Consider the following 22,637-nt stretch of genomic DNA (forward strand, 5'->3'; position numbering starts at 1 on the left):
AAAAGGAAGAATGATTAACTATTGGGCGTGCAATCGTAAAAAGCCAATAATGATGGCCAAATAATAAATATATATAAAAATATAGATCTAAAATGTTGATAGAAGATTTATGAATGAAGATACAGATTCTAACACTTAGTAAATAAATAAAAATAACCCAGTGTCCACGATTTAAAGTTGTTTAATGATGTACTAGAACATAGAACAATATAGCACAGGGACTGGCTATTCGGCCCAGCAGGTTTGTGCCGAGGGGTCTTTTCTAGTGCTGTAGTTCTACGTAACAATACATATTGATCGCCGTTTCCCATTCAGAAACTCTTCCCCACCACTGACTCCGTTGCTCGAGAGTCAAGAGCGTTTTATTGTCACATGTCCCAGATAGAACAATGCAGCATACTTGCAGCAGCACAACCGAATATGTAAACATAGTACACTGTAAACAATATGATAAACAAGAGGAAAAAAAAGTTCAGTGTGTGTATATATGCACATACTGTATGTACACACAATAAAACAAAGAATAATAGTGCAATAATAGCAATAATAGTCTCTGTAGTTCAGTGCTTATTTGAGGTGGTAGTATTTAATAGCCGAATGGCTATAGGGAACAAGCTGTTCCTGAACATGGATGTTATGGTTTTCAGGCTCCTGTACCTTCTTCCTGCTTCCTCTCCTTAGTTATGGTCTGAACCAGGCAGTTTACAATTTTGGTGTAATATTTGTCGATTCTTCTAAAGAGAAAGCAGTTAAGAATTCTTCTGACGGAGCATCGAGACTGAAGAGATTAGATATATTCTCCAGATGTCTGTAAAAGTTGACAGTTGTTTGCTGAGTTGTGTTTGTCATTCTGACTGTCTCAGCACTATTTCCACCTCTGTAACGATGCTCAACTGCTTCCCAGTGATAGCTCATTTCCTGCTAAATCCCTCCTTTGTACATTTATTACTTCTAAATTTGTCCATTCCACTGGACTCCTGGGCAGTTTGTGTTATTTATTGAAGGTTAAACTGATGGTTAGGCAAATCAAAATCCTGGGGAACTCAATGGGTAAGGCAGTATCTGGAGGGAAATGGGCAAACTGTTTTGGGTCGAGACCTTCCTTCAGATTGATAGATGGAGGGTGGGGAAAGCTGGGGAGGGGAAGGGATGGGATAAGAGATGGCAAGTTATGAAAAGTGATGCAAAGCTGTGTCCAGTGGCCTAATTGACATGAAGTTTCCACTCCTTTGGCTCATGGTTGTGCAGCATTTCAGTGTTAAAATTCCCACTGATCTCTCATGGCCAGGGGTGCCTCTATTGCTGTAGATGTATATGCCTTGGAGATTTCTACACTTCTGGTTCTTTAGCACTTTTGCATTCATTCATTGCATCATACGCTGCTGTATCATCGGCGTTTTATCTTCCCATTTTGATAAGCTTTCGGTCACCGTTCCTTGCATCTTTTATTTAATAGTGACATTTAAAGGATGTTTCGTCAGGTATGTGGACAGGAAAAGAGGGATACGGGCCAAACGTGTTCAAATGGGGAATTAGTAGAAACACAGAACTGCAGATGCTGATGTATAAACAGTGACACAATGCGCTGGAGTAACTCAACGGGTCAGGCAGCATCTCTGGAGAACATGGATAGGTGACTTTCTGGGATGGGAGCCTTCAAATGCGACTAGCTTAGATTGGGCACTATGGTCGACATGGGCCGAAGGGCCTGTGTCCCTGCTTAATACTCTGTGGCTTTGCAAAGCAAAGAAACTGAGTTTGCTGAAAACAGGAATAAAAGAAAATGTTGGACATGCCCTGCAGTTTGGCAGCATGTGTGGAGAAAAACAATTAACACTTCAGACCAAGGATCGTTCAACAGAACAATACAGGCATGTTTCAAGATGTAGGGAATGGGCAAGGCTGGAAAAAAACAAGTGGGACCAGATGGATGATGGTTGAGAGGGTAGTGAAAGGGTTAATTGTAACCCTTTCCTTTGTCTGCAATTTAAAACAATCCTGTTTTCTTGCTCTCCCTCTAGCTCTAAAATCAATATTTTAGATCTATATTTTTATATATATTTATTACGGGCGGCACGGTGGCGCAGCGGTAGAGTTGCTGCCTTACAGCGAACGCAGCGCCGGAAACTCAGGTTCGATCCTGACTATGGGTGCTGTACTGTATGGAGTTTGTACGTTCTCCCCGTGACCTGCGTGGGTTTTCTCCGAGATCTTCGGTTTCCTCCCACACTCCAAAGACGTACAGGTTTGTAGGTTAATTGGCTGAGCAAATGTAAAAATTGTCCCTAGTGGGTGTAGGATAGTGTTAATGTGCGGGGATTGCTGGGCGGCACGGACCCGGTGGGCCGAAGGGCCTGTTTCTGCGCTGTATCTCTAAATCTAAAAAATCTAATATCCCTAGTTTAGATGAATGGCCTTTGACCTGAAAAATTAACTCTTTTTCTCGCTGCATAGATGCTGCCTGACATCCTGAATATCTCAATGATACTTTCCACTGTTTTTAGATTTTATTTTTTTATATTTACTTATGTGGCATAAGTAAATATAATCACTTCAGGATATTTTGTAGTATTATGCATGCTATATCAAATGAAAGTAGTATCCAACAAAGAAAAAATCATTATAATTAGTACTAACATTCAAATACATTTTATGGATGTTGAATAGGAATGCATGCAACATTTTTCAATTTTAATAGTTAATTTCAGATATTTGCAGTTTAGTTTAGAGATACAGTGTGGAAGCAGGTCACAACCCACTGAGTCCATGCCAGCCATCGACTACCCATTCACATTAGCTCTATTTATTCCACTTTCTTATCCGCTCCCTACTTACATGATGCAGTTTACAGAGGCCAAATAACCTACAACCTGTTCGTCTTTGGGATATGGGAGGGAAACCGGAGCACCTGGAAGAAACCCATGCGGTCGGTCACAGGGAGAATGTGCAAACTCCACACTGACAGCACCCTGAGGTCAGGATGGAACCCGGGTCTCTGCTGCTGTGAGACAACAGTTGACCCGATTTGTAATTTTTTAAATTTTAAAACACTCCCGTGTTTTACTGCAGTGGCATATCGGAAATGAAAAATACTTCCGGTAGCTCAATATTGCACGTTTTAGTTTCAACGTGTATGACCTGAAGTACCTATTCATACGGTTAGCTTGTGGCCTTAAGGTCACATGTAAGATTATGAATAATGATGGGTTGTTTTCAATTCAGACACTGTAGATGACAGTGATTGAACAGGCAGCGCCTTGTGTGTTTTGAAGCTTGCAGGAAACACTGTCAACTTTTGCAGATGTCTGCAGAGTGTACCAAATCTCTTTAGTTTCATGCTCCATCACACAAGCTTCTAGCGGCTTTCTCTTGGGAGGAAGCTCTGGGCAAATTTTGTTTTTAGTAACAGAAGTTTTGTTGTATAGTCTTCATAATATTCTTGAGTGAAATAGAGCAATTCATTTATAATTTAGGGGGAGCCAGTGGATCTAATCTATTTGGATTTCTAAAAAGATATTCAATTTGCATTTATTAGATAAAATGAGATATTGTGGCATATATGATCAATTTATTGATTTGGATTAAGGATTGTTGAGTATCAGTCACTTATCAATTGGTCTGTTTAATAACAGTGGGAATAAGGCCATCAGCCTTCCCAAAGGCGAACGGGTCTGTAGGTTAATTGACCTCTTTAAATTGCTCCTAATGTGTAGGAAAAGTGGGATAACGTTGAACAAGTGTGAACAGGCTTGTTCCTATGTTCTCAGTGGGCCGAAGGGCCTGTTTTCCATGCTGTATCTCTAAACTAAACTAAATAAATTGTCAAACTCTGGTTATAAGCTGCAACAAATGTGTTATGGCCAGGGTCACATTCAAGATGTCAAGTCAAGTCAATTTTATTTGTATAGTACATTTAAAAACAACCCACGTTGACCAAAGTGCTGCACATCTGATTAGGAAAAAAAAAAAGAAACATACTTATCTGTTCTGGTGACACTATAAGGGAACCCTGCAATGTGTTCACATTTGCTGACAATGCAAGAACAAGTTGTGAGGAGGAAGCAAAGAGTCTACAAAGGTGAATGGACATAGTAACCGAGTGGGTAAGAATGTAGCAATAAATAAATAAATAAATAAAAATTAAAGGATACTATTAACTTTGAGCAAAAAGAAAAGAACGGGAGCATTCGCCAAATAAGTGTGAGGAATGCTGGTGTTCAGAAGGAACTGGGCAATCTTACTGCACAAATTGCAGAAAGTTAACATTCAATTACAGCAAGCAGTCAAGAAAGTCAGCCTTCATTACAAAGGGATTGAACTATACTTGTTGAGAACTCACTGCAATTATGTAAGTCATTGCTGAGACCAAGCTGTGCTGTCTATTGTTTTGGTCTCTTCACCTGAAGGAGGATTTACTTGCCTCAGAAGAGTTCATTGAAGGTTCACTGGGCAGATAAAAAGGATTGCCCTGTGAAGAGAGGTTGTGTGAACTGAACCTATGTTCCCTGAAGTTTCGAAGGATCAGAAGTGATCTTATTTAAACATGAAGCTTTCTGCGAGGGCTGGATAGAATAGCGGTGCCCTTTGGGTTGGAAGTCTGAAACTGGTCGTTTCAGAGGCTTTTAAAGAGGAACATGTTTATGCAGGGAATGGAGGGCTGTGGATCATGTGCAGGCAGAGGAGATTAGTTTAATGTGACAACCAACCCCCCTCACATGCATTCACCTATAGCTTGGATAGACACAAAAAACGCCCTCTTCTCCATCTATAGCTTGCCTGGCTTTGTCCTGCTCCCCACCTCTCTTCCAGCTTTATCCCCCCCCCCCTGACTATAATCAGTTTGCAGAACAATACCAACCCAAAACATCGCCTATTCATGTCCTCCAAAGATGCTGCCTGACCCGCTGAGTTACTCCAGCACTTTGTGTTTATCTTTTCCTGTAAACTAACATCTGCAGCCCCTTGCATCTTCTTAGTTTAAATTGGTATCATGTATGGGATGGACAACACAGACATTGTGGGCTGAAAGGCCTGTTCCTGTGGTGTTATGTCCTTTGTTCTATGGTCCTCGTCAGCCATCTGGGACTGAATGAAGCAAATCTTAAAGGATCGTGAATCTCTGGCACACACTGCTTCGGATGCTTAGTCGTTGAGTACATTTGAGGATGAGACGGAAAGATTTTTGAACACAAATTGAATTGTGGAATATGGGGAAAGTGAGGGGAGATGAAGCTGAGCGAGTTGAGCCTTGTTGTCAGTGAATAGCAGAGCAAGCCTGAAGGGGCAGATGACCTACTCTGATATCTTCTGTCCTCGCACTGTGGAAATGATTGCAAGGAAAAATTGCACATGAAAGCTAAACTTGCATAAAGGTCAGAATGTGATGAGTCACAAATGGCAAGTATTTTCTCCTCTCCATTTCTTCCTGTGACTTTACAATTTTTTAATAGTCTCATGGTGACCGCAACCTTTCCTGTGGCTTTCAGATGGGATAGTGGATTGGTTTTCATTGATTTGATGGAAAGATGCAGCATGGAAAAAGTCCCTTCAGCCCACTGAGTTCACGCCAATGGTCGATCACCCACTCACACGAGTTCCAGATTATCCCACTTTCACATCCATTCCCGACCCACAGAGGCAACCTCCAGAGACCAATTAACCGACAAACCCGCACGTTTTTGTGATGTGGGACGAAAGTGGAGGAAACCCACTCTGTCGCAGAGAGAACATGCAAACCTCGCACAGACAGCACCCGAGGTCGGGATCGAACCCAGATCTCTAGTGCTGTGAGGCACCAGCTCTACCAGTTGCTTCACTGTGCTGCCCTACTTTTTCTACATTGTTTTCCAAAATCAAAAATTAATCCTCCAGAAGACATTCAGATTTGTGAAATATTCGTATACCCGAGTTTAGTTTAGTTTAGTTTAGAGATACAGCGCTGAAACAGGCCCTTCGGCCCACCGGGTCCGCGGTGACCAATGATCACCGCACACTAACACTGTCCTACACACACCAAGGACAATTTTACACATACACCAAGCCAATTAACCTACAAACCTGTACATCTTTGGATTGTGGGAGGAAACCGAAGATCTCGGAGAAAACCCACGCAGGGTCACGGGGGGAATGTACAAACTTCGTATGGACGGTACCCATAGTCGGGATCAAACCCGGGTCTCCGGCGCTGCAAGCGCTGTATCTCTAAACTCTACCATTGCGCCACCATGCCCAGTATTGAAAATGGTATTTCAGCTCCAAATCCTTGAGCTAATCCCACTTCGGTGTCATATGCAAATATTCAAGGTATTAGAGTGGAGAGAAGCATCATACAACATTAAGCGAAAATTAAAATATTACCAAGTTCGGTAAAATCTTGATTTTGCTTGGGCAGTTTACACCCCAGCGGTATGAACATTGACTTCTCTAACTTCAGGTAGTCCCTACTTCCCTTCTCTGTCCCGTCCCCCTTCCCAGTTCTCCCACTAGTCTTCTTGTCTCCGACTACATCCTATCTTTGTTCCGCCCCCTCCCCTGACATCAGTCTGAAGAAGGGTCTCGACCCGAAACGTCACCCATTCCTTCTCTCCCGAGATGCTGCCTGACCCGCTGAGTTACTCCAGCATTTTGTGTCTGCCTAACCATACATTGTCATCTGCGAATTATAAATTAAATTTTCTTAATATTGTCTCTTTATATCCCATCGAAGTAGGATGTTCATTAAAAATGTGAGTGGTATATTTGAAGAATAAACGAATCTTAATTTTAAAATTACAAAATAAATCCCACTTAACTCTTCATTGAACTTTTAAAATGATTGTAATATTGTAATTGTATTTTTGGGGGCACCCTCTGTATTCCATAAAATACATTTCTGATTTTGAGTCGGAATAACAGCAACAGAAGCAGATGGGCAAATTCTGCGCTTGAGCCTCCGATGCCATTCAATAATATCATAGTGGATATGATCTTTGCGAACGCTCCCTGCATGATCCCCTATCATTCTGGATTCCCCTGTGGTCTAAAATAAACAATCTCAGCCTTCAATTACTCAGCCTTCACAGTTCCCTGGCATATTGAATTACAAGGATTCACAATTCCCTGAGAGAAGAAATTCCTTCCCATTTCGATCTTTAACGGCCAAGCCCATTCATTACAGCTTGTCAATCCAAGAATGGTCCATTTAGCCCTCCGCTTTATTGCCCGTTAACCTCTTCACTACCCGCCCATGAACTTTATCTTGTGGTTATACACCATCCTATCTATACCCAATTCAAATTCATAACGGCCCCTGATTCCCAGTAGATATAATGTATTAGAGGTGCTGGAGTAACGCAGCAGACCAGGCAGCATGTTTGGAGGACATGGGTGGGCGATGTTTTGGATCGGGACCCGTCTACATACTCGAAACGACCCGACTCGTCTATCGCCTATCCGTGCCCTCCAGAAATGCTGCTTGGTCCGCTGAGTTACACCAGCAATTTGTGTTCTATGCAAGATTCCATCACCTGTGGTTTCCTATGCCTCCAAATGGAGTCTATTTGTTGCCCAATTTAGAAATGAGAAAGAAAAACGTGCATTTTAAAAGCATTTTGAGGTCTAACGTGTTTCACAACCAATTAAGCTAATTTCAAATATAGTTATTGTTATAATAGATTCATAGAATCATACAGCACGAAATCAGGCCTTTGGCTCAATGTGTTCACTCCGACCAAGTTGCTTAAACAAGCTGGTTCCACTCGCCCATACCTGGCCTATATGCCTCCAACCCCGTCCTATCCATGTACAAGTCGAATTGTCTTTTACATGTCACAATTTGGACTCAATTTGATGATTTGAGCTCATTCCATATACTTTGTTAAAATGTTGCCTCTTAAAACCTTTTTAAAATCTCAGCTTAAACCTATGCCCCCCTAATTTTAGAGTACCACCGTATCCCTGCCTCACGTGATTTGACCAACATCTATAAGCTCAGCCCTCAGCCTCCTATAGTCCGGGGGAGAAAAGACCCAACCTATTCCAGCCCCTCCTTATAACTTAAACCCTCCAGACTTGGCAACATCCTTGTAAATCTTTTTTGTACCCGTTCCAGTTTCATGACATCCTTCCGATAGGATGACCAGAACTGAACACAGTATTCCAAAAGTGGGCTACAATAAATAAATTCTAATACAACTGTAACATGACAAACTAACTCCTGTACTCGGTACCCTGAAGGCAAGAGTACCAAATGCCTTCGCCACATAAGTATGTCTCCACTTTCATGAAAGTATTTAGCTGCACTCCTAGGTCTCTCTGTTCTACAACCGTCCTCTGGGTCCTACCATTTCAGTTTTGCTCTGGTTTATATCTTACTAAAATGCAACACCCCACTTTAATCTAAATTAAACTCCATCTGCCGATCCTTGGGACTTCCCAAGGGGCTGTGCCTGAAAGCTTGGCGGACGGCGGTACCGGGAGGGAGCTGCTGGAGACACTGGACGCGAGGAGTGGGCCAGTATGAGGGTGAACCACGGTATTGCCTCCAGCACCTTCAAGGTCGACCACAGCACCGCCAGGACACAAAGATGGCCGGGTGAGGAGAGGGACATCAGTTCGTCGAGGGCGATGGAGGAAGGCCTTACAGGAGCCAGGGGCTTACCTGGATTGGGGACTGCTCCAGTAAACTGAGCGCGCGGGCAGACTGGACTTTGGACTATGGAAATGGCACCAAAACATGGCGGCTCCTGCAAGTGTAAAAATGCATAAAGAATTTCACTGTGCAGTTGCATATGTGAGAAATAAAGCACCATTGAACTATTGGCCCAGTTGATCAAGATACTGATATAATCCTAGGTAACCTTCTTCACTGTACACTCCACCAGCACTTTTAATCGGGGCGTTTATAACAGGTAATAGGAACATGGCAGCCAATTTGCTCATGCAGGCTCCCACGAACACCACCATGACAATGAGCAGATCACCTGTCAATTCAGCGATGTTGGCTGAAGAGTAAACATTGGCCAGGACACAGTGAGGGATGACCCTCCTTGTTGATTGATAGAATGCCATGAAATCATTTTACTTTCACCTGAGAGAGCAGTTGGGTTTCAGTTTAAAAAGAAGCAGACTTTAAAAAGAGCCAATTATTTGGAATATTGGGCAAGTTATGCCTTTGCTGTTCTAATGCTTTATCAATTGGAATCAATCTGTATTTTGTAACAACAGAAGATACCATGCGTTAAACTAAACATTTACGTCCAGAAAAAAAAATTCTGAACACGTTATTTATTTGTCTTTATTTTTTTTTTAAACTAGAGCAAGTGGACCCGTTGGGCCCAAACCTCTCCTGCATTGGTGCAGCACCCTGTCCTCCCCCTCCCCTCTCTCCTCAACCCCCCCCCTCCCCTCTCTCCTCAAACCCCCCCTCCCCTCTCCCTTCTCCCCCACTCCCCCCTTCCCCTTCCCTCCCCCTCACCTCCTTTTAAACTTTAAAATGTGAATAACTTTAAAAATATAAGACCGATTTCAATAAAACTACTTGCATTATCACTAAAGTGACAATGGTGAGTAAGGTGGGACTAGAATTGTCGCGCTATCGTGTATCGTTTTGGCTGAAGTTCAGTCACAAACAAGATAACAAACGAGAGTTTTAGTACATAACTAAAACTGTGTCAGATGATGAGCAAAGATACAGCATGAAAACAGGCCCTTCAGCCCGAATCCATGATGACCATAGGTCACCCGTTCACACTAGTTCTATGTTATCCCATTATCTTATCCATTCCCTACACTCTGGGGGCTAATTATAGAGGCCAATTAACCCTCAAATCCACATGTCTTTGGGATTTTGAAGGAAACCGCTGCACCCGGAAGAAAGCCACGTGGTCACAGGGAGAACGTGCAAACTCTGCGCAGACAGCATCTGTGGTCAACATCGACCTAAGATCTCTGGTGCTGTGATGCAGCAGGTCTACCAGCTGTGCCACTGTGCTGCCCATATGCCAGCGTGCTGCACAAAGTAATGTGAGTGGAGCAGGGCTTCTAGGTCCTTCAGTACCTGGCCAAGCTACATACGGGTTGTTACAAAATTGTTTCTATGGCTGCTTGTGTGGAATTCCTTTGTAAAGCTACTGGTGCTGTTCTGTAGTTTATCTCAAGAATAATTAAATATGAATAAAACTGGTGAGTTATGTTAAGTAAATACTGGTTCGTGTGTCTTCAGTCTGTTGAAAAATGTCATTGTTCTATTTCGGTACTTTGACAATAAAACTCTTGACTCTTGAATCTGCCTGGGCAATTAAAAATAGTAAGTCTTTGACTGTGGTCATGTCTTTCTTTCGTATGTCAACTACAGCAATCAAAAGTGGCAATTGGCTTCAGAGTGCCGTAGTTGACGCTTTGCTGTACATTTTACCAGTTCTGTAGAACTACCCAGTGTGGACGATGAGGACGTAAAGCAGCCCCCACCCCTGTGGTCATGTGACATGCAGGTTTTTAATAGCATTGGTTAACATGTTAGAGAGGATCATACATGGGATAAATTGGGGGGAAAAGGTTGCTTCTAAGCTGAGTTTCTTATAAAAAGATGGTTTCACCTGTCGTGAGAATGTCATGGATTCTTTGAAACAAAGTGATTTGCTTATCACAAATTTGTACAGGTCTCTGTTGGTTTGTAAAAACACCTTTTTGCTGCGATGCAGAGAAGTCTGATCATTATCCCATGTTCACGGCCCCAACTGTTCACTGATCCAAGCTACATTGACTGATGCTGAAGATTTAGTGCTGGATATTGAGGATGGACCTTAATTATCTGACAGAAGCAAGATCAAGTACTGTGTTTTAATCAGTGTAAGGCCATCACTTTCAACTTAACACATGTTGAATCATTCACTGAGCTGTTCTGGGATATAGTTTAGGAAGAAAGGTTTTAACATTTAGTTTAGCTATACCGGTGTTACATGCTTTCTTTCTTTCTGCGCAGATTATATATTTTATTGATGGTTTAAAATAAGAAAGTAATTTTCTGTTCAGAATGTTAGTGTAAGAATATGTGGATTGATGAATATTTGTTCTTGTTTCTCCTAGTTAACAGCCTGTATCCATGGGTCTGCAGCAATGCTCTACCCTATGTATTGGCAGCATGTTTACATCCCTGTCCTCCCTCCACATCTATTGGACTACTGCTGGTAAGAAGTTAACTGAAGCTTATATTTAAATGACAAAATATTTCTGGCCTCACATGTAAACCACCTGCATAATTGACTAGAAGAAATGAAGATCGAGTGTTCCAATCCTGAAGAAATGGCATGTGTTCCAATCTTCTGCTATTGTTATCCCCTTGGTATTTGAACTTTGAGTTTCTGCGCACGAGAACAGAATGGCCACAGTGTCAACCACTCACCCCACCCGCACTGCCTCCACCGACTGGATGATGGGGAGAGGGTTGTAGCTGTTTTAAATGGGGGCCCAATTCCCATCACGGCACAGTGGCGCAGCCGGTAGAGTTTCAGCCTCTCAGCACCAGAGACCCGGGTTCAATCCTGTCCTCGGGTAATATCCCTGTGAAGTCTGCATGTTCTCCCCGTGACCTGGTGTGTTTCCTGTGTCCTCCCACATCCCAAAGACTTGCAGGTTGGTAGGTTAATTGGCCTTTGTAAATTGCCCCTTGTTTGTCGTTGAGTGGAACAATCTGGGGACCATTGATGACAATATAGAGCGAATAACATTGGATTAGATCTGTGTAGGATGAGTGTGATGGTTAGTGAGGACTCAATGGGCCAAAAGGCCTATTCCCATACTGTATCTCTCTAATGGAATATATGACCTGTTGCTGTTTTTACAGCAGACGAAATGTGTAGGAAGGAACTGTTGTTGCTGGTTTAAACCGAAGATGGACACAAAAAGCTGGAGTAACTCAGCGGGGACAGGCAGCATTTCTGGAGAGAAGGAATTGTTAAGAAGGATCTCGACCCGAAATGTCACCCATTCCTTCTTTTTGTGTCTATCTGTGGTTTTTACAGCAGCTGGTTTGTGTCGATCTTTTCTCCTGCTTTTACAAAGCATAATGAACAAAAAGAGCACAAAATGTTGGAAATACTCAGCAGGTCAGGCTGCATCCATGAGAAGAGAACCAGGCTGATTTCAAGCTGAAGATCTAACGACTGGAATCGTTAACTCTATTTCTCTTCCTGTAGATGCAACCTGATTTTGCTAAGTATTTCCAACATTTTCTGCTTTTATTTTAAAATTTCAGCATTCACGCTTAATTAATATATTTGAATTGGGTTCTCTGAGTGCAATGGGAAGGTCTGGTTTGAAATAGAAACATAGACAAATGTAAAAACATAGAAAAATAGGTGCAGGAGTAGGCCATACGGCCCTTCGAGCCGCCACCACCATTCAATATGATCATGGCTGATCATCCAAAATCAGTACCCCATTCCTGCTTGCCCCCCACATCCCTTGATTCCATTAGCCCTAAGAGCTAAATCTAACTCTCTCTTGAAAACTTCCAGTGAATTGGCCTCCACTGCGTTCTGTGGCAGAAAATTCCACAGATTCACAACTCTCTGGGTGAAATTGTTTTTCCTCATCTCAGTTCTAAATGTCCTACCCCTTATTCTTAAACTGTAACCCCTGGTTTTGGACTCCCCCAAGATTGGGAACATTTTTCCTGCATCTACCCAGTCCAATCCCTTAAGAATATTATGTTTCTATAGACCAAGTGGACCCTTTGGGCCCAAACCTCTCCTGCATTGGTGCAGCACCCTCTCCTTCGCCCCTCCCCCCCTCCCCTCCCCTTCCCTCTCCCCTCCCCTCCCTTCTCCCCCCCTCCCCCCCTCTCCCCCTCCCCCTCCCCCACTCCCCCTCCCCATATCCCTTGATGCCACTCAGCTTTGTGTCATCCACATTTAATTCTCTCGTCTAAATCGTTAATATATTTTGTAAATAACGGGTTCCAGCACCGAGCCTTGCGGCACCCCACCAGTCACTGCCTGCCATTCTGAAAAGGACCCTTTAATTCCTACCCTTTGCTTCCTGTCTGCCAACCAGTTCTCTATCCATGTCAATACCCTACCCCCCAATACCATGTGTTCTAATTTTGCACACTAATCTCTTGTGTGGGACCTTGTCAAAGACTTTTTGACAGTCCAGATACACCACATCCACTGGCTCTCCCTTATCCATTCTACACGTTACAAAAGTTCCAGAAGATTAGTCAAGCATGATTTCTCCTTCATAAATCCATGCTGACTTTGACCAATCCTGTCACTGCTTTCCAAATGTATAACATTTTTAACAATTGACTCAAGCATCTTCCCCTCTACCGATGTAAGGCTAACTGGTCTATAACTCCCCATTTTCTCTCTCCTTTCTTTCTTGCAAAGTGAACAATACCCATGTGTTTTCACGAAGGCTCAGAAAACCAGAAATAGAGAGAAATTTCTGCCTCATGAAGGTGACAACCATTTGCAGTCCTACCTGTGATCCATGGGGAGCAGGAGTACACCTTGGGATCCTCAGTCTCCCTCGTACCTGCCATCTTTACTCCCCCACATTTGGCTGACCTCCCCTCTTGTACCCTGGTCGCTGGCTTCCTCCTTGAAGACCAAATTGGCATGAATCTTTGATTAATGTCTCCCTTGCGAATGGTTGACTACCCACTGACCCAAGCTCTGAGATGTTGGGCCTGCCCTTTATGGTTCACTGGTTGCTTCTCCTTGATTACACACCAGTTCCTCCTGATATTTGCCGAATACATCTACTGAAAGCATTTCGTCTGATTTTACCTGATTCCATATTTCTTTACAGCGATCAAAAATAAATTGATAAAAAAATTCTTCTTCATTTCAATGTTTTTTATTCATTGCTGGAGTAACACAGTGGCTCCAGCAGCATCTCTGGAGGATACGGGTAAGTGACATTTCGGGTGGGGACCTTTCTTCAGATCGGTTTTATTACAATCAGACTGAAGAAGGGTCCCGACCCAAAACGTTGCCCATCTATGTCCTTGAGATGCTGCCAAACCCACTGAATTACCCCAGCACTTTGTGTTTTTTTTGTAAACCAGCATTTGCAGTTTGCATTTGTCTCTCTTTTTATGGGATGTGGCAAGGCCAGTATACATTATCAGTGCCTAATTAACTAGAATTGAACTGCTGCAGGCTGCCTGGAAAAGGTATTTTCCTGTGCTGTTGGACAGGAGTTACCTCATTTAGATCCAGGGACATTCAAGGAACGTCTAAAACAGGAATGGTGTATGACTTTGATGGGAACGTACAAGCAAATGGGCTTTCCCACTCAACCACATGTAGTGATAAGTAATTTTCTTATCACAAATTTGCAGTCGTCTCCTTGTTGATTTGTAAAAATATCTTTCACAGTGATGCTGGGATACTTGATCATTATTGATCATGGGGAGAAGGTAACAGCTGGGTTTGAGAGTGAAAAATAGATCAGCCATGATTGAATTGTCTAATTTTGTTCCTATGTCTAACTTTTTTGGTTAGTTTAGTTTATTGTCACATGTACAGTACGAGGAACAGTGAAAGCTTTTTGTTGTGTGTGTGCCATTCAATCAGTGGAAAGACTAAACCTGATTACAATCGAGCCAACCGCAGTGTACAGATACAGGATAAAGGGAATAAAGTATAGTGCAAGATAAAGTCTAGTAATGTTTGATGAAAGGACTGCTCTCTAATTGTTGATAGGATGGTTCAGTTGCCTGATGACAACTGGGAAGAAACTGTCTCTGAATCTGGAGGTATGCGTTTTCACACTTCTGTACCTCTTTCCTGATGGGAGAGGGGAGAAGAGGGAGTGTCAGGGGTGAAACTCGTCCTTGATTTTGCTGCTGGCCTTGCTGAGGCAGCATGAAGTTTAAATGGAGTCTTATTATCCCATGATGAAAGTTCATGCCAACTTTCATGTCTGTCTATTCTATTTCCATAGGCAATTGGCACCAGTGTAGATGGGCATGATGGTCAGCATGGATGTGGTGGGTTGCTGGCTGTTCAACAGTATGACTGTGGGGGGGTTGGGGGGGGAGCAAGGGGAAGTGGTGCTGAGAAAAAGCTGAGTACCTTCTGAGTTCATGTGAAAATGATGCAATGATTTCAGGTGACGTTTCTGAGGAACTGGATATATATAGAAAGTAGGGTTAGTAGGGAGCAAAATTTGATCTTTGAGGAAGACAAATATGACTTTAAGGTAGGGGGAAGTGAATCCATCGCAGTGTTCAAAGGTGAAAATAAGTGAGGGCCCATTCTTATGGAGATGGCAAAAATAGCTATGGATCACCTAATGAATGTACTGGTGCAGGGATGGACATGATATGAGATGAGAATGGAAGTGCAGGAAATTGGAAAGAAAGCATTCGGGACCATTTTGAATCAAATGAAGAAAAAGGATAACTTTAAGCACAGTTTTGGAAGGTGGCTTTGGCTGAACCAATGCAACAGAACAGAGTTTAGAGAATGTTACTGAATCCTTGTGAGAAGTGTATTTGGAGGTTGATCAAGGTTAATGTAGGCTTTGAAATGTTTGAGCTATTAACAACTGCTGATCACCATTGTGTAGGAAGGAAGATCTGAAGGACTCGACCCAAAACGTCACCTATTCCTTCTCTCCAGGGAAGCTGCCTGACCCGCTGAGTTACTCCAGCTTTTTGTGTCTATCTGCTGATCACCATTGGTTGGGATAAGGAAATTGTGGGATGGGAAATGGACCGCATAAAGGAAAGAGGGGGGATTAAATGTTGGATGCCTGGGCTTTCATCGGTGCACTGGAATAAAGTTCAGGGATGGAATGTAAGTAGGATTAAAATAAAGACGATTGAAAGCCCAGAAATCAGATAAAGAATTGGTAACTGTGGTAGTTTTCTGCATCTCTTTAGAATATGAATGCATGGGAACAGATGGGGTCTCAGTGCAGTTGGATCTGCAAGCCTGTATTCCTGAAGGGCAGCACTCTCTCAGAGCAGCCTTGAAGTGTTAGTGTTAGTCTTAGTTTTGTGCTCGGGTCTCTAAAATGGGTCTTGATCCTGCAACCTTCTGACTCGAGAAGGGTGCTACCCAGTGAGCCGTGGCTTGCACTATAATAACATGGTATATAGCCTTGTGTTTACTCTGGCAACATCCAAAAAGTAATTAAATCAGTTGCCAGCAGGGATAACAAGAGTTTTAAGTGAAGTGAATGATAGGGGCTTGAAACATTTAAATGGAAGGAGACTGTTCCCTGTGGATGATTTAAATGTTAAATAGCCAGCCGTCTCAGGATTACACGGAATGTAATCTGAAAACCATTATCTCCTGTTGAAATGAACCTTCAATTTACTCACTGCACAGGAAGGGCAGGTTCTATTCATTTTCACTGCCAGCAGGTGCCTTTTCTTTGCATAATAGGCTTCATATGTGTAATTAACACATGAGGGTTGTGGCTGCCAGTTTTCTTTCAGGTGCGTGCTGGTAGGAGTTCCAGGGACACTGGTACAAACGGCGCGAGCTTTCGCTTTGGGACCATAGATTATGCATTCATGACTTTCTGACAAAGGAATTCTAAGGAGAAGCACATTTAATGTGCTGCTGAGATCCCAGGTGGGGATGGACAAAGCAAAATGTCCCCCCACCTCACCTCCCCACTCCCCCCAAAATAAATTATGTTGGTGGAGTTGATTTAAGTTTGTTTTTAAGGATATGACTAATGAATGACTTGTCAATGTTCTTGTTAGACTAACTGGCCATAGGACTGGTAATTACCAAGAATGCACTGATTCCGGATTAACAAACACATTGACTGATTTATGAAGTCTGACGTGACCCCATTTGGAATTTATATGGCACAGACTATGTTTGTCTGAATAAATTAATTTAGCTGCAATTTTATCACCTATATATTTTCTAAAAATAACCCACAGCTGCTTTACTGTTTTTACATAAACAAAATAGCATTTTTGCAGTTTTTTAAACAAACAGAGCAGATTTTACCCTTAAGCCCAAAGCCTTGTTACTGTTGTCAATTAGATTTATTTAATAAGGTAATCTGTTCAAATGTGAATTTATATTTTTACCACCCACCAGTGTATAGAATGAAAGCTCAAAGAGTGACCTTTAGAGAAGTGACTTTCAGAAACATCCCAGGGAATACTTCCTTTGCATGACATTGTGGCCCTAATTAAGATTCAACCTGTACAAATATTTGTGTGAGAAATGAAATGTGCTAATTTAAATGAGAGAAGATTTTTAGGTGCTTAATAACTGATTAAGCACAGTTTTCTTTTGACTTCAATCTGAAGAATGATCCTGACCCAAACAAATCATCTGTCCATTTCCCTTCACAGATACTGCCTGATCTGCTGAGTTCCTCCAGCAGTTTTTAGTCTTGTTACATGTCAATAAGTGTAGAATTTGGGTAGATCCCAACCAAAGATACTAGGGGAAGAAGATAGACCACTCGACCCTAAAAACCGTAGTATGTCACGGCGCCATTTTAGTAGGCAGAAACTTGCAGAAACATTTAAAAAGAAAAATAACAAAAATCTGTGAATTGATAGATGAGGTATATTCTGCATTTTGATGGTATCATCACACATACTGTTCCCTCAAAACACTGATTACACTGCGAGAGGCATAACGAACGGCAGGTTTTGCCTACTAAAATGGCGGACGTTATATAGTGCCTACTACACTTCAGTATAGGCGATTTCAACAGAGTGATCCATCTTGTTCCTCTAATATCTTTGATCCCAACTAACAACAAAGCTTTGACCTGCATGAATATTTAATGTGCGAGAAAGGTATTAAAAAATTGTTTTGATCGTGTCATGTCTATTCAATTTTCCAAAGTTCAAGTGCAATCGAGGTACAAATTTGGTAATGCTGGAAAACTTCCAGATTTCACTTAAAGGGTAGATGTGGCAAACAGCATATCTCCAATTTGCCTTGGAGCTACGTTTTACGTTTTCAGACTTCCATTTGTCATAATTGTCCATCACTCGAAGTTTAGTACGATTGTCCTCCTGGTGGGTCCTTTCTGTGGGTCACGAGATGGCTGAGTAGGCCGATCCTGGAGCAGCAGACTTGGTGTGTACCTCCAGATGGACGTCTTCACAGGACATCTTTCAACGTGGTGAGACTGCTACACAAAAAGCCCCCACAAGGTCCTTAACAGATATAGCCCTGGGTCCAACGGCAATGACCACCACAGTTGGAAGTCTTTCCCTGCTGCAACCGTCTTCCCCCATCTCAGCCACTGGGGTGCTCCATTCACAGGCCAGCCCCATCCTCCTCCTGTTCCACTGTTGAGGACTTCTTCTTGGGCTGTTATTGATGGGGACCTGTCCCTCGACCTGCCCGCTGTGGGTGACCTTGCCAGGGGCATAGCTCCAGACGGCTTGGCTCTCAGGATCTCGCAGGCTATTCCAACACAACAAGGTTGCGACCTCTCACTGAAGCGTCATGATGCAGTTCTGTTGTTGTGACACGCAGCAATTCCTTGGATTGCCATTCACGATCACTGTTCATTGAATATCTCCAAACTCTAACTAGGTTGATGAACGTGTCGCTATCTTTCTCAATCATTTTCATGGCTTTTTAGATCTTTGTACATCGTTGGAAATGATTCTGAGCCCATTATGGAGTGGCTCTGACTTTAGGCTTTATGTGCCTACTCGCCCGTTCATGATCCTCCTTCCCTCTGGGCAAATTATATGCGGATGGAAGTTAGTAAGTCACCCTTACTTGTTTTATCGATAGTGTTCACAAGCAGATTTCACCACTCTTAGTTTGTGTTGTGTGGGGTAAATTCCAAATAAAAGTTGTGAATTAATTAGATAATGAGGTGGAAATGCACTGTGCTAAATATTTATGTTGTAATTAAGTGTAATTACATGCAGCAATTCCGGGTGCCGTGCAGTAAGTAGGGAATTAGAACTGGTGTTTATTGAATTGCACATATTTAGCAAAGGCAGACAGGAATGCTAACAAAATGGGTTGAATTTCTGCTCTTTGCTTTATAATTTATTAAGTGAACATTCCTGTTTCCTCAGTCCCAGGTGCCATATAAATGCAAGTGTTTTTTCATTCATAGAATGGACCAGCCATCATTGGTTGTATTTTTAATGCTGATCATAGTTTGCAGTCTCAAACGAATTGCAGGTGATTAAGGTGATCAAGGCTATTTGCAATAAGTCAAGAGGAAAGAGTGTTTGGTTGTCATATGTACGGACAATGGAACAGTGAAATTCTTACAGCAGCAGAACTGGCCCGTGAACGCAATGCACTAAGTAAATAAAATAATGGGGGAAAAAATCAATAAATGAATAACCACAATACTGAACGAAATTCGTAGTCAATCAAAGACCAATGGTCCATGGAAGTTCATAGTTGCTGAAGTTGGTGTTGTGTAGTGTTCGAGAGCCTGATGGTTGCCAGGAAGGAGCTATTTTTGAACGTGTTGGTCACAGTTTTTAAGCCTCTGCACCTTCTTCCCACAATTCTTGCTATTGAGGGAGTGCAGCGCAGGTTCATCAGGTTAATTCCCGGGATTGCAGGACTAACATATGATGAAAGAATGGGTCGACTGGGCTTATATTAACTGGAATTTAGAAGGATGGGAGGGGACCTTATAGAAATATATAAAATTATTAAGGGATTGGACAGGCAAGATGCAGGAAAAATGTTCCCAATGTTGGGGGAGTCCAGAACCAGGGGACACAGTTTACGAATAAGGGGTAGGCCATTTAGGACTGTGATGAGGGAATACTTTTTCACCCAGAGAGTTGTGAATCTGTGGAATTCTCTGCCACAGAAGGCAGTGGAGGCCAATTCACTGGATGTTTTCAAGAGACCGTTAGATTTCGCTCTTAGGGCTATCGGAATCAAGGGATATGGGGAGAAAGCAGGAACTGATTTTGGATGATCAGCCATGATCATATTGAATGGCAGTGCTGGCTTGAAGGGCCGAATGGCCTACTCCTGCACCTATTTTCAATGTTTCTATGTTTCCCGATGGTAGCAACAAAATATGAGAGTGGGCAGGGTGGTGTGGGTCTAGATGATATTGACTGCCTTATTGAGGCAGCATCTCTTGTAGATCTCTTTGATGGTGGGGGAGTCAGTGCCTGTGATGGACCGGGTAGTGTCTTCCACTCTATGTAATCTTCATTCCTAGGCATTTGAGTTGCCAAACCAATATATCGTTATCATATAATTCCAGCGAACATTGCTTTCTGTACAAAGAATTATATTCTCGATCTTAATGTTATAATTGACTATTACTTGTTTGAAGTTGTATTCTATGCTCACTAACAAAGTATTATGTTAGGTTAACTTTTCTGATATGGATGATGACCTTTGTCTATATGACATTACTGAATCATACCAGCTTCTTACACTGGAAAATATTAAAGGTCACTTATTATTTCTTTTTAACTCAGACCTTTGTGGGTTTTAGCAGCTTGTGAATGTCTCTTTATGACCAGAAATAGCGGTGGTACTGAAAATGCAGTTTAATTGAGCAATATGCAGTCCGATTACTAGATTTACTGACTTGGCTCCACTGCTGAGTTTGTTGACTGGTCTCTGTTTTGGTTGGCCGTAAATAATGTCAAGGGGACTATAAATTCGAAACCTCTTCCAGCATTGTACTTAACAATTTCAACGCCAGTCTTGGAGTTTCATCGACTCTTATGTTGAAAGAGCAGTGTTGGCTGCTGAGTAAAGCACGTTTAGGATGTTCTCACAATCGAATGTTCAGAACGTAGTTGAGTAGATCCAGCGCGCCCAAGATGTGCAAGGGATAGTTGGTTCCATTCTAAAATGCTTATTTAAATAATCTTCAATTATCTAAAATCTAAAAATCTAAATCTAAAAACCACTGGAAAGTTTGGAACTATCGGGACCCCGTTGAAACCATTGAATAGACTTATTACTCATTTCAAATCAAGCATTTAAATTATAATGAGAAATAAAAATGCCAGTTATTGACCTAATTACAAAATTTTCACATTGCTTCATTGTTAAAACAACAGATAAATGCAGGTATGCCTCTTTTCACTACTCACCGAACTGTACACCTGTTCAAATTTATAATTTTTGTCTCAATATAGATACCCTTTTACATCAACCATTCTATCTTGCCCTGCCCAGGAAACTTGGTGGCCTTTATAAATTGGTTTATTATTATCACGGTCGACCAAGATAGCGTGGAAAAAATGTATTAGGCGTGCTATCCAGGGAAATCATGCTTTACATGAGTACATCAGGCAGTGAAAAAGAGAACTAACACAATGCAGAATATAGTGTTACAGCCCTGAGAATGTGGAGTTATAAAAGGTGCAAGGATAATTGTTTCATGTCTTATGAACAACTATCTAACAAATATAATTTGTCCAGTCCTCACTTTTTTAGATATTTACAGATTAGGAATTTTTTAAACACGGTTCTTCCTTCTTTCCCTAACCGAGACTCTAAGGGTATTTTGGAGAATATGTTACAATTAAACCCCCTTCAAAAGGGTGTAATATCAAATCTTTATAATATAATTATGAAAATACACTCTGATCCCTTTTATAAAATTAAGAATGATTGGGAAAGAGAACTTAATCTTACTATCCCTATTGACAATTGGAATAAAATTCTTCGACTTGTTAACTTTTCTTCTATATGCGCTAAACACTCTTTGATACAGTTTAAAGTCGTTCATAGGGCTCATATGTCCAAAGATAAACTGGCTCGTTTTTATTCCCATATAAATCCTATATGTGATAGATGTCACTCTGAGATAGCTTCTCTTACCCATATGTTTTGGTCATGCTCTTCCTTGGAAAGGTACTGGAAAGACATTTTCAGTACTTTGTCTACGGTTTTGAATACTGATCTACAGCCCCATCCCATTACTGCAATTTTTGGTTTACCAATGATAGACTCTACTTGTTTATCTCCCCCCATCTGTCGGATGATTGCTTTTCTTACATTAATGGCCAGAAGATCTATTTTGTTGAATTGGAAAGAAATCAATCCTCCTACTTTATTTCATTGTTTTTCTCAAACTATTTCATGTTTAAATTTGGAAAAGATTAGAAGTACTGTTTACGAACCTTCGATCAAATTTGAGCAGACTTGGAGGCCATTTATTCAATATTTTCATATCATGTAGTGTGACCTTATTCCAACCTTTTTCGTTCTTCTTGATATTGCTTTATGCAGGTAGAGGGGATTGGAGCGGGCGACACTACTATGTTTTCGTTAACCACCTGGTACAGTCTGTTTTTTTTGGGTTTTTTTCCTCTCTTTTTTTTTTCCTCTCTTTTTTTCTTCTTCTTTTTCTCTCTCTTTTCGTTTTTCTTTTATCCTTATCTTTTTCATATATATACCGACATATCTTCTAGGTATAGATAACAATTTGTTTTACACAACCTGGGGATATTTATGTTATACATTGCCATTGCTTATGCTTATGTATTCCCTTATATTTATTCACTTATGTATTTTTGTATGCCTATTGAAAATACTATAAATAAAAAATTAAAAAAATAAAAAAAAATTTAAAAAAAGGTGCAAGGGCCAAGATAGAATATTGGGAATTTATCCGGATCATATTAAAGGTCAGTTCAAGAGTCTGGTGACTGCGGGGAAGAAGTTGTTCTTGGATTTGAGGGT

The 22,637-nt window shown here is 41.6% G+C and overlaps 1 protein-coding gene across 3 annotated transcripts in view; it reads left to right on the forward strand.

Moving 5' to 3' along the window:
* dennd1a (DENN/MADD domain containing 1A) overlaps positions 1-22,637 on the forward strand; it is a 514,736-nt gene that overhangs the window by 290,874 nt on the left and 201,225 nt on the right. For all 3 annotated transcript variants that reach the window (XM_078426383.1, XM_078426382.1, XM_078426384.1), the window contains one exon: positions 11,065-11,165. In XM_078426383.1, coding sequence (XP_078282509.1) covers positions 11,065-11,165 — 101 coding nt within the window. The remainder of the gene's footprint in view (positions 1-11,064; positions 11,166-22,637) is intronic.

Source organism: Rhinoraja longicauda, chromosome 31 (genome assembly GCF_053455715.1).
Source record: "Rhinoraja longicauda isolate Sanriku21f chromosome 31, sRhiLon1.1, whole genome shotgun sequence".
Taxonomy (NCBI): Eukaryota; Metazoa; Chordata; class Chondrichthyes; order Rajiformes; family Arhynchobatidae; genus Rhinoraja; species Rhinoraja longicauda.